Raw genomic sequence first — 13,402 nt, 5'->3', positions numbered from 1 at the left:
TTGAAAGCGTAAAAGACTGAAGACATTGTAGTCTTTGAAATCATAAAGCAAAAGACATTGTAGTCTTGGAATCATAAAACAGAAGACATTGTAGTCTTTGAAAGCGTAAAAGGCAAAAGACATTGAAGTCTTTGACAATGTAAAAGACTGAAGACATTGAAGTCTTTGAAAAATGTAAAAGACTGAAGACATTGAAGTCTTTGAAAATGTAAAAGACTGAAGACATTGAAGTCTTTGAAAATGTAAAAGACTAAAGACATTGTAGTCTTTGAAAATGTAAAGCAAAAGACATTGTAGTCTTGAAATCATAAAACAGAAGACATTGTAGTCTTTTCAAACATAAAGCAAAGGATGTTGAGTCCTATGAATTATTGTCAGACCCTAAATTTGTCCGGGAACTATCATCCGCTAACATTTTGATTCTCGCTAGCTGAATTGAGTTGTTTGACACTAGTAGCCGCACAAGACGAAAGATTACTTGATGTTTCGGTAAAGAATGCGGAAAATACCCAAAAGGGAGGGCAAAAGGGTCATTTTAATGCTTTTTCTGACCCCTAGCTCACCCAGGCTAGCCTTTGGCTCGCCTGGGCCCCCAAATTGCTTAGGGGTGAAGTAACCAGCTCACCTGGGCGAGCAAGGTTACTTCAGGTTGAAGCAACAGCTCACTTGGGTGAGCTCCAACTCGCCTGGGCAAGCTGCAGATCCACCCCAACCCCCTTATTTCCTATAAATAGGCATGAGGGGGGGCTAAAGAAAGGGTTCAGCTTTCAAACATTGAAATGATTCAGTGAAATTTGAAGAGAAGAAGAATAAAGAAGAGAAAAACGAGGTAGAGGCGCTACCGAATTGCAACTGTAATTGACTTTTACATCGTTCTTCGTTCGGTGTTCTTCATTCGTCATCCGGTTAGTATTTATTTTAAGTATTTGGATACAATCTATGCACCCTTAGGGGTCCTCTTTGTTTCTTTGCACATCTTCATTTCATTCTTCTACCATCAGTAATCTCTTTTCTTCTTGTAAAGTGAGTTTTGACCGATCACTTACATCACAAGTCGTCTTTTAATGAGATTGAAAGTAAATAAGTGAAACCAAGATGAAATCAACATGTAATCGAGCTTTTTATCCACAAAAGTCACTTGAATCCATTCAAGGTTCAACACCTTAATAGTCTCTTTTACTTTTGTTGGTTAAAATGAACTTTTCAAAATTTTAAAATCAACTCAACACATAACTTTCCTACTTTGAAAGAACTACCTAGGTTTGAGTTCCTTATCGCACTTGAGGATACGTAGGAGCAAGGGCAATGCTCTTGTCGACCCCAAAAAGTAAAAAACATAAAAAAGGGAAAATAAATAAATATGAAAGTCACGATTTTGCACACTCGATTAAAGGTTGTCGTCCCTTGTGACGGACGCGTGGGGTGCTAATACCTTCCTCGCGCGTAAACAACTCCCGAACCCTTATTCTTAAAATTCGTAGACCCCTTTTTTGGTTTTTATCTAACGTTTTCCTCGAATAAATATTGGTGGAAACTCCCGCGTGTTTTCCTTTTGGGAAGACGCATCTTTTGAATGTCGCCTCGCTTTCTCGCTGAAGGGTAGGTTGCGACAGTTGGCGACTCCACTGGGGACTTTTGTTAGAGAGTTAAGCCATGTAATTTGTGTGCAATATTTATCGTGACCTTTTCTTCATTTTTGATCCCTTTCTTTTTTTGTGTTCTTATGTTCATATAACTCTTTTCTGTGCTTTGGTATTTGGTGTGGTTGTTTACCTATCACATGTATATTTAGAAATATTTGTTTATTCTATACACATATGGCACCTACACCTTTTCACACACAATGAGTTATTAGGCCCTATACCCGGGTTCATGGAGACATAAGAATTGGAGGTTGATCTGTGGTCATGCTGGGTCTCTGACTCGCTTGATGACAGTGAAGCCTCATCTAGAGTTTTTCTCTTTGATGATACATTGTCGCTGGTAGTCCCTACCGCCACAATGTTTGATATCAAAGAGGATGATATCTCTAGAAACCTTTGAAAGTTATGTGCGACCACCTTTGGGAGTTGTCACTAAATAACAAATCTTTAGCTCTTTCCATTAGGTTCCTATTTTAGGGATACAAAACAAACACACTGTGGTCCACATCACCTTCTTAATTACATGCATTGGGCACCATGGTAATGTCTGTAAACGAACCATGATAACCAATGCATCATGGGTAAGAAGGGATGGTCTGTCGAACTCTTGTGTCCATAGGTAAACACGTTTTGTCATGCATAGCATAAACATTCCCTGATGCGTTCATCATACCTCCTCTATGATAGAGTGTTGAAGTATTTCTCATCAAAATTTTCATTCTAGAAAACATGGGGTCGAACCAAGCACCTCTTTTAAAAAAAAGGTTCTATCATGTCAAAGTCAAGAGCCTAGAACTAGCCAGCTTGCAAGAGCTAGGGCAACGAATGGATCAAGTTCAACGTCAAGCCTTTCGCAAGGCATATGGGAAAATCTGGGATTTGGCCATGATAGAAGTGTCCGTTGAAGCCATCGCATCCCTCACTCAATATTACAACCAGTCGCTAAGATGCTTTATGTTTGGGGACTTTTAGTTGGTACCAACCATAGAAGAGTTTGAATGGATCTTGGGATTCCCACTAGGAAGAAGGAAGCCGTATCTATTTTTTGGATTCTACCCCTCCATGGCAAGAGTAGCAAGAGTGGTTAAGATCTCAGCACAAGAGTTAGACCGAGTGAAGCAAAACAGGAATGGGGTGGTAGGGATACCAAAGCAGCGCTTGGAGGAAAGGGCTGAAGCTTTGGTAGATCAAGGAGAGTGGACTTCATCCAAATGTAGACGGGCTAGTGGATTTAGCAGCGATCGATGCTTTTCTTGCTTATCACCACAGCAAGGAAAGCCCGGTCATTGCTTTTTAGGTCGATGCATATGACACATTCGACCTGAGATGCGAGAAGAGTGGTGCAAGAATTGTCTGTTATACACCCACTCTTTATGTATGGTTGGTCTCCCACGTTTTTCGTCATGAAGGTAAACATGTTTTTCCCCTACAAGGTCATCACATGTGTGCCAAAAAGGGAAAAACAAATTGGGAGGAACTCTTGGCAGGTATGGTAGGAGCGCTTGTTAGTTGGTTCCCCCGATGGAAGGAAGGAGGGGCCGGAGTTTTGTGCTCGTGTGAAGGACTCTCAAACGTCCCCTCGATGGAAACAAGGGGTTGTATTAATTATAATCCCATATTGGCCATAAGACAACTAGGCTACCCTATGAGAGAGGCACCATCAGAAGAGATCATCACGCCTTTCGTCGCACGAGGTTTTAGTGAAGGCAATGCAAAAATGCTTTAGAGAATCCGAAAAGCGTGGAATACAATGGAAAGAAAAGATAAGGAGCTTAGGGGAAGCAGTAATGGTGTCATCAGCGGCTAGCATAAGTGGTTGAAGGCTCGAATGCAAGGGATAACTTGGCTCCCAAAGAAAAAAAGTCCAAGTGGGGAAGAAGCTGAAGTCCCCGAGGAAAGCGAAAAAGTGCAAGCCTTGAAAGCAGAGCTTGAAAGAATGAGAGTGGTCAAGGAAAAGCTAAAGACATCAGTCACCACGATTAGGAAAGAGTGTGACAAGCTAGGGGATGTCAACATGACTACGGCCGAAGCGTTAAAGAAGGAAACAAAGAGGGCCCGAAAAGAAGAATGGGGCAAAAACAAGTTCTGAGGGGCTCTATGGGGCAGCAACAACGAGCTCAAGCTTCAAAGGGCTGAAAGGGACAAGTCAAGGGTGGAAAGTATGATATTAAAGGATAAATTGAAGGCTTGTCAAAGGTCGAAGAGAAGTTTGACCGAACAGCTAAGTAGAATAGAAGAAAATATGTTGACAGTCATTGGCCAGTATAAAGAGAAGCTAGACCTAGCTGCTAGCCATGGATAGAGATTGGAGGATGAGCATGCGAAGGTATCAACTCTGCAAGTGGAAAAGGAAGCAAGAGAAAGGGTGATAGAATCATTGCATGAGGAAGCTACGAAATGGATGGATAGATTCGCTTTCACTCTAAATGGGAGTCAAGAGCTTCCAAGGCTGTTAGCCAGAGCCAAGGCAATGGCAGACGTATACTCAGCTCCCGAGGAAGTTCATGGGCTTTTCGATTATTGCCAACACATGGTCGAGTTGATGTCCCACATAATTAGGAATCACTGAGGCGTTTGTATTTATGTTTTGGTTTTGGCAAGATAAACAATGTTGTTTCTTAATGAAAATGAGTTCTGATTCAACCCTATGTCTTTGTCGAAGTTTATGTGTGGGTTCAATACTTCGACAACTTATCATTATCATGCATTCATGTTTATTTCGTTGTCATGTTACTCATTGAATTTTTTCTTTTTAGTAGTCATAGTCAAAAAGTAAACACAATAACCAAAAAGAATGAACACGCTTTATGACACCCCTACCTAACACATGCCAAAACCAAAATCATAAGTGAAATAGAGGAAGTGCAAGAGCAGATGAAGGCTGACATGGAGGCCATGAAGGACCAAGTAACCTCCAAGATGGAGGCCATGTTGAGTATGAGAAGGATGATGGAGGACAACACAGCCGCAATCGCCACCACCAGTGCCGCCGCTGAGGCAGATCCAACTCACCCATCCGGCATAAACCAAACAAGTCGTCCAGCCCCAGACGTGGTAGGTCAGGGAGGAGAAGTGTTGGGCAGTACGAGCGGTCCTCATATTGTGCAAAGTAAGAATTCTTTCCCACTGTATGGCTTGCCACCTAACTATACACCTCCCAATGCGGTACATATGCCCAACAAGAACGCCAACCACTCCATTCCCGTTCTCCTTGAAAGCCAGCAACCCCAGTTGGGGCATGCACCCTTTGCTTAACCTATGGGAGAAGCCCGTGAAGAGCCCCGAGATCATGCTCTGGGCGAGTTCAAACCTTACCTACATATGCCACTGTGGGACCATCATCGGTGGCATGTCTCAGCCTAATGCCGCGAGGGCCCCTCAACACCACCTGCTGCAACCCTTGCATTTCTCGATGGGGAGACTACCTCCGACCATGGATGAAAGAGAGAAAATTGATCTCATAGAGAGGCTGAGGGCCATTGAGGGGATCAGTGATTATCCATTTGCCGACATGGCAGAGCTATGCTTAGTACTCGACATCATCATCCCTCCCAAATTCAAGGTGTCGGACTTCGACAAGTACAAAGGGACCACTTGCCCCAAGAACCCCTTAAAGATGTATTATCAGAAGATGGGGGCATACTCAAGAGATGAGAAACTCTTGATGCACTTCTTTCAAGAGAGTTTGGTCGGGGAGGCAATCACTTGGTATACTAACTTAGAAGCTTCCTGAATCCATTCTTGGAAGGACTTGATGGTTGCTTTCATCAGGCAATATCAATACAACACTAACATGGCTCTCGATAGAACGTAATTGCAAAACATGTGCAAGAAGGAGCATGAGTCTTTCAAGGAGTATGCCTAGAGGTTGAGGGATTTGGCAGCCCAAGTAGCACCTCCTATGATGGAGAGGGAGATGATAACCATGATAGTAGACACATTGCCAGTGTTCTACTACAAGAAAATGGTAGGTTATATGCCCCCTAGCTTTGCAAATTTGGTGTTTAAGGGCAAGAGAATTGAAGTGGGCTTAAGATGGGGGAAGTTTGATTACACTGCTTCAGCAAGTACAAGCAATAGGAGATCCGGAATAAGTGGAGCCAAGAAGAAGGAGGGAGACACCTATGTCGTAACTTCAGCTCCCACATGGCCAAAATCCCAACAAACCCCTCACAACCCCACCTACCAATATTCCTCGCGTCAACCAAGTTATTCAGCCGACATCGGAACCCCTCCCAATCCGACGCCCGAACAACAAAGATTGCCCACTCAACCACAAAGGCCTCCCCCATAAAATTCATTTCTCGCATAGTCTTGACCCACTGGAAACACAAATCCCAACACAAACATAAACCCGAGGAGGAATTTCTTGAAAAGAAAGCCCTCGAAGTTCACCCCGATACCAATGCCTTATGCTGACCTACTACCATCTTTGATCAGCAACCAGATGGTTGTGGTGAACCTCGAGAAGGTCTATCAATCTCTCTTCCCCAGATGGTACAATCCCAATGCAACCCGTGCCTATCACGGTGGTGTTTTGGGGCATTCTATATAGCAGTGCGTGGCCTTCAAGCATAAGGTACAAAGCTTCATTGACGCGGGATGGCTGACATTTCAAGAGGACAGTCTGAATGTAAGGACTAATCCACTCACCAGTCATGGAGGCTCGGCGGTTAATGAAGTGGAAGAGTAGGAGCCTCGCGGGCTAAAGCAGATGGGGGACGTGTCAACCTCTAGAAGATTCATTTTGGAAGCACTGCACGAAGCTGGTATGATTTTCCTTGATGGTGGCAAGGGAGATTCCCATTTAATGCATCCAGGGGCATCGCACGATGTGGAGACGTGCTCAATGGTGGAAAAGTTGCTACAAGGGATGATGGATAAGGGCCAATTTGAAGTTTGTAGTGCGAAGAAAGAGGGGGGCATGTGTGCATGCAGTCAGATGATAAAAACCCAAGTAAGCCCAAGCCTTTAATGATCCACTTCACTAGGGATGTCGCCATTCAGAAGCCCCGATTTTTCCATCTTGTTACAGTTAAGAAGCCTACGCCCTTCCCTTACAAAAGTGATAAGGCGGTGCCATGGAAGTACGCCGCACAAGGACCCGATGGAAGGAAAGATGCATCCATTGTACATGTTAAGGATGATCTGTCCTCCTCTAAAGTCACAAACATATCCGGTACGAGTGGCATGACTCATAATGGATGGATCTTTGAAGTTCTCGAACTACCGGTGCAGTCCAAAGACCCAAAAGGGAAAGAAAAGGTGGATGTGGGCGAGAGCGATAAGGCGGACCTGACCCTGAATGACGAGGTCCTGGTTAGAAAGATTGCTGAGGAAGGGAACGACTTCAGCATGAAGGGAATATCCATTGAGGAGGCAACTGAGTTCTTGGGGATCATCCAACATAGTGAGTTTAAGGTGATTGAACAATTAAACAAAACCTCAGCTAGGATTTCTCTATTAGGGTTGCTTATGAACTCTGAGCCTCATCGGGCGTTGTTGGTCAAGATTTTGAATGAGGCCCACGTAGCACAAGACATATCCGTGGAGGGTTTGGGGGGTATAGTCAATAACATCACGGCCAACAACTACCTCACTTTCACCGACGAAGAAATACTTGTCGAGGGCAGAGGACACAATAGAGCCTTGCATGTATCTGTCAAATGTTTGGACCACATAGTGGCCAAAGTGCTTATCAACAATGGTTTTTCCCTCAACGTCATGCCCAAGGCTACTTTGGACAAGCTTCCTTTTAACGCATTGCACCTGAGACTAAGCTCCATGGTAGTGCGGGCTTTCGATGGCAGTCGCCGGGATGTAAGGGGAGAGATCGATCTCCCGATTCAAATCGGGCCCCACGTGTACCAAATTACCTTCCAAGTAATGGACATAAATCCTACCTACAACTACTTATTAGGCTGGCCTTGGATTCATTCGGTTAGGTTGGTCGCGTTGACACTGCACCAGAAGTTAAAATTTGTGATGGAGGGACAACTGATTATAGTTTCGGGAGAAGAAGACATACTTGTAAGTTATCCATCTTCTACGCCTTATGTTGAGGCTGAAGAGGAGTCATTGGAAACATCCTTCCAGGCATTGGAAGTTATGAGCAATGCTTACGTGGAGTCTCCCTCGGTGCAGCTGCACTCATCTGGAGCCGCTTTGATGATGGCTCGGGTTATGTTGGGGCACAAATATGAGCCCGGAATGGGTTTAGGCCGAAACAAGAATGGCATAGCAAGTTTGGTAAAGTTCACAAAGAATCACAGAAGGTTTGGGTTGGGTTATAAGCCTACGCACGCCTACAAAAGGAGAATCTCCTTAGAAAAGAGGGAGAGAAGCTCAGCTCAACCGCAAGGGCTACAAGTGGAAAGAGTCCCCTTTTGTCACATCGATGAAAGCTTCGTCAATGCAGGGTGGATGTGCGAGGGATGGGTTGCCGTGACAAATGAAGAAACCCCTAAAGACCAACCAATTTGGGTGCGGTCGTGTCCTCCAGAGTTTGAATTAGGGAATTGGCAAGTCGTCAAACAACCCGAGATTTCCATGGCAAATTCAATGTAATTCGTTAGTTCCAACCCTATTACTGGGCCTAGGCTTTAGTGTTTGCTTCCTATTTGGGCATATCTTTTTGTTCCCACAAATATAAATACACAACCCTTTTTCATTTGATGAGTTCCACCTTGCACTTTAGTCTATTTTCATTCTTCTGCATATTTATTTTTGGTGCGGTTAAATGATTTGACGCAGATCCAACAATGAGTCCTGTGAAAGTAGTGATACTGAGGACCTGCATGTCGATTTTGAGCAACTAATAAATCAAGCTGAGAAAGGAGAAGATGATGATTAAGGGCTTCCTCCAGAGTTGAAAAGAATGGTCGAGCAAGAAGAAAGGGAAGTGAAGCCACACCAAGAGGAAATAGAAGTTGTAAACTTAGGTGTTGGCGAAGAAAGAAAGGAAGTCAAGGTCGGCACTGGCATGTCCACAAATGTTCGAGATGAATTGGTAGTTCTGTTGTGAGACTACCAAGACATCTTTTCTTGGTCCTACCAAGATATGCCTGGTTTGAGTTCCGACATCGTACAACACAGACTACCTCTAAATCCCGAGTCTTCCCCGATAAAGCAAAAGCTGAGGAGGATGAAGCCCGAGATGTCCCTGAAAACAAAAGAAGAAGTGAAGAAGCAATTTGACGCTGGTTTCTTGGCCGTTTCTCAGTACCCGGAATGGGTTGCCAACATTGTGCTAGTCCCTAAAAAGGATGGAAAGGTGTGAATATGCGTGGACTATTGGGATCTAAACCAAGCCAGTCCAAAGGATAACTTTCCCTTGCCGCACATCAATATCCTTGTAGATAACACGACCAATTTTACCCTGTTTTCTTTCATGGATGGGTTCTCGGGCTATAATCAAATAAAGATGGCACTAGAGGATATGGAAAAGACAACTTTTGTCACCTTATGGGGAACTTTCTGCTACAAGGTGATGTCCTTTGGGCTCAAGAACGCTAGGGCAACTTACCAGCGGGCTATGGTGGCGTTATTCCATGACATGATGCATAAAGAGATCAAAGTCTACGTGGATGACATGACCGCTAAATCAAAGACCGAGGATGAACACCATGTCAACTTGCGAAAATTGTTCAAGCAGCTACGTAAATATCGATTAAGGCTGAATCCCGCAAAGTGTACTTTTGGGGTCAAATCCAGAAAGTTGCTCGGTTTTATTGTGAGTCAGAAAGGAATAGAGGTAGACCCAGACAAGGTAAAGGCCATCCTCGAAATGCCCGAGCCACGCACCGAGAAGCAGGTCCGAGGTTTCCTGGGACGATTGAACTACATAGCAAGGTTCATATCATAGTTGACCGCCACTTATGAGCCTTTCTTCAAGTTATTGCGTAAAAATCAGTCTGTCCAATGGGACAATGATTGTCAAGTGGCGTTCAAAAGGATTAAATAGTGTCTCATGAATCCTTTTGTGCTCGTTCCACTGGTGCCTGGAAGACCCCTTATCTTGTATATGACTGTGTTAGATGAGTCAATGGGGTGTGTGTTGGGACAACATGACGAGTTTGGAAAAAGGGGAACCGGTTGTCTATTACTTGAGCAAGAAGTTCACAGCATGCGAGATGAACTACTCTTTGCTAGAAAGGACATGCTATGCCTTGGGGTGGGCGGCTCATTGTCTGAGGCAGTTCATGCTGAATTACACCATTTGGTTGGTATCCAAAATAGATATAGTCAAGTATATCTTTGAAAAGCCCGCTCTCACTGGACGAATCACTCGGTGGCAGGTTCTGTTATTGGAGTTTGATATTGTTTATGTCACTTAGAAGGCGATAAAGGGGAGTGCCTTGGCTGATTACCTAGCTCAACAGCCCATCAATGACTATCAACCTATGCATCCAAAATTCCCTGATGAGGACATCATGACCTTGTTTGAGGAGGAAGTGGATGATAAGGATAGGGACAAATCGATCGTGTGGTTTGACGGTGCGTCTAATGCACTAGGCCATGGAGTTGGGGCAGTATTGGTTTCCCCAAGCAAACATTATATACCTTTCACAGCTAGGTTGGGTTTCGACTGCACAAACAACATAGCTGAGTATGAGGCGTGTGCCCTCGGGATCCAAGCGACAGTTGACTTCAAGGTCAAGTTGCTCAAGGTATATGGGGACTCGGCCTTGGTAATTCACCAGCTGAAGGGTGAATGGGAGACCAGAGACCACAAATTGGTGCCTTACCAGGCTTACATCAGGAAGTTGATAGAATTCTTTGATGACATATCTTTTCATCACATTCCTAGAGAAGAAAATTAGATGGTCGATGCCCTTGCCACACTAGCAACCATGTTCCAGCTAAGCCCGCATGGAGATTTGTCGTACATCAAATTCAGATGTCGTGGCAAGCCTGCAAATTGCTACTTAATAGAAGAAGAGAAGGAATGTAAGCTTTGGTACTTCGATATCAAACGATACATCGAAGACAAGGAATACCCGCATGAGGCCTCTGACAATGACAAGAGGACGTTGCGAAGGTTAGCGGTCGACTTCTTCTTGAGTGGGAATATCTTATACAAGAGGAACCATGACATGGTACTACTTCGATGTATGGATGCCAGGGAGGCTGAGCAAATGTTGGTAGAGGTACATGAAGGATCCTTTGGAACACATGCCATGGCCTGAAAAATTCTGAGAGTGGGGTATTACTGGCTCACTATGGAGAGCGATTGTTGCATCAATGTGAGGAAATGCCATAAGTGCCAGGCCTTTGCTGATAATGTTAATGCCCCACCCATGACATTAAACTTCTTGGCAGCACCTTGGCCATTCTCTATGTGGGGCATAGACGTGATCAAAGCCATTGAGCCTACAGCTTCAAACGGACATCGCTTCATCTTAGTCGCCATTGACTACTTCACCAAATGGGTCGAAGCAGCTTTATACGCTAGTGTGACTAGGAGCATGGTGATTAGATTCATAAAAAAGGATATAATTTGCCAATATGGGTTGCCCAGGAAAATTATCACCGATAATGCCACAAATCTAAACAACAAGATGATCAAGGAGATGTGTGAGGATTTCAAAATCCAACACCATAATTCTACGCCTTACATGCCTATGATGAATGGGGCAGTTAAGGCTACTAAAAAAAATATCAAGAAGATAGTTCAGAAGATGACCGTGTCATACAAGGATTGACACGAGATGCTCCCCTTTGCATTGCATGGTTATCAAACTTTGATGTGCACGTCTACTTGGGAAACCCCTTTCTCTTTGGTGTACGGGATAGAGGTTATGCTCTTGTTTAAGGTGGAGGTTCCTTCTTTGAGAATCCTAGCCGAGTCAGGGTTGGAAGAATCAGAATGGGCCCAAGCTCGCTTTGATCAGTTGAATCTTATCGAGGGTAAGAGGTTGGCCGTCATGAGTCATGGGTGACTGTATCAAAGCAGAGTGAAGAATACTTTTGACAAGAGATGCGCCCGCGCAAGTTCAACAAGGGAGATCTTGTCCTAAAGAAAGTATCGCAGGCTCAAAAGGACCACATAGGGAAATGGGCCCCGAATTATGAAAAACCATTTGTTGTGAAGAAGGCTTTTTCGGGAGGAGCATTGTTGCTTGGAAACATGGATGACAAAGAGTTGCCTTCACCTATGAACTCCGATATCGTGAAGCAGTATTACATATAATGCCTGGGGCAATTAGAAGGCTCAACATCTGACCGTCCTTAAGGACTCATTGGAATCTCCAAGTCTTGAAATCTTTTGTAAACCATAATCGCAACATTAATAAATATTTGTTAATGATTTGCATCTCTACTTCCAGTGTTGTGTCCTTTACTTTTTATTGTCTTTAAGAACATACACTCTCGATCTTGCTCACTAAATACAAAGCCATTCGGCTCGATAAACGGGGTGCCATAAGCGGTTAAGTAAAATTGAACACGATAACACCTGTTAATTATTACATTTAATGTTCGATCATAAACATGCATGCATTTGCATCTTGTCATCTGGGATCCTACAAATCGGAAGATGAATAAAGAGTCATTTTGAGTGATGGTCAACACCACACCAATTTGGGTAAGCACTAGGGGCAGGTGAAAGGTAATGCAAGCATCTTGTAGTATTGTTTCACATCTTTGCATGATGTCACTTTCTTTGTCCAAGCTTAGGGGCAAATACGAGCAGGTGCCAGACCCATGATTGATCGATCATCACCCCACATCCAGCTAAAGACGTTAAAGAAGCGCTCCTAGGAGGCAGCCTAGTATCTCTAACTTTGCTCTTTAATTTCCCGTTTCATACTTGTTCTCTTTCTTGAACTATATCCTAAATTTGCCTAAGTTTATATGCAATTATAGGATTTTTAGAGAGAAAATATAACAATGAATAACACAAACTTGCAAGGGATTTTTTGCAAAAAAAACAATTTAGCTCGCCTGGGCAAGCATGGTCTGACGAGAAAAACATAAAAGGGGAGGGGTGAAGCCATTTTCACCCCCATTCTTACCCAAAACCAAAACCTCTACCAAGAGCTTACGGGAGCCACCATTGGCAGCAGCCCCCAAGCTTCCTTTGTGCACTTTTGGTTTCATTTTTCGCATTTTCTTTCATCTCACACAAGTAAGTACCATCTCCATTCAATTTTACCTTTTCCTCGTGGTATCTTGGTGCTTTATTTGTTATGTTCTTTGCAATGTTTGTGTGATAAATTGTTTATGAATACATGACTTGAATGCTTGATTAGGGGCTGCAATGGATGGCCCTAGGCCTATCCTTGATCCTATTGTAGATTGGTATGTCATATTGTTCTTTATTCCTCATTTTTACATGCTTAAACATGTGCTCACCAACGGTTCGATAAAATGCCTCAATGACCATTTCATGTATTGTTGTGGAATTTAAGTGTGGAATGGGTTTATGCAGGTACAACCCTCATTCAGAATGTGCGAGCAACTTAGGTTGTTAGATTAAAATGCCAAGAGCATGAGCTAAGCTTAGAAATCTAGACTTTGTTTTGAATGCAAAATACATGAATTACATGAATATGTAAAAGTGATTGGTTGGAATTAGCTTAATTATTGGTTGAGCTTGCCACACTATGATAGGCACTTTGCATCTAAGAAGCTGTAGAATGTTTTTCAAGAAATTAATATATGCACCGGTGTGTGATTTGTTTTAATTAGTTGCACAATAACACTTGAAATTTGCAAAAAAAAAAAAAAAAAAAAAACATACACCGCCCAAAATTGGT

The 13,402-nt window shown here is 43.4% G+C and overlaps 2 protein-coding genes across 2 annotated transcripts; both read left to right on the top strand.

Moving 5' to 3' along the window:
• The first annotated feature begins 6,357 nt into the window (after positions 1 to 6,357).
• LOC100801300 (uncharacterized) lies at positions 6,358 to 8,496 on the top strand. The gene is made up of 3 exons (XM_006589794.1): positions 6,358 to 6,565; positions 6,679 to 8,206; positions 8,397 to 8,496. The coding sequence occupies exons 1-3, from the start codon at positions 6,358 to 6,360 to the stop codon at positions 8,494 to 8,496; spliced, it is 1,836 nt and encodes a 611-aa protein (XP_006589857.1).
• Positions 8,497 to 9,687: 1,191 nt separating this feature from the next.
• LOC102660272 (uncharacterized) lies at positions 9,688 to 10,465 on the top strand. The gene is made up of 2 exons (XM_006589793.1): positions 9,688 to 9,891; positions 9,980 to 10,465. The coding sequence occupies exons 1-2, from the start codon at positions 9,688 to 9,690 to the stop codon at positions 10,463 to 10,465; spliced, it is 690 nt and encodes a 229-aa protein (XP_006589856.1).
• Positions 10,466 to 13,402: the final 2,937 nt, after the last annotated feature.

Source organism: Glycine max, chromosome 10 (genome assembly GCF_000004515.6).
Source record: "Glycine max cultivar Williams 82 chromosome 10, Glycine_max_v4.0, whole genome shotgun sequence".
NCBI classification, from domain to species: Eukaryota; Viridiplantae; Streptophyta; class Magnoliopsida; order Fabales; family Fabaceae; genus Glycine; species Glycine max.
The sequence above is the reverse complement of the archived record's forward strand: the minus strand, read 5'-3'. Positions and strand labels throughout refer to the sequence as shown.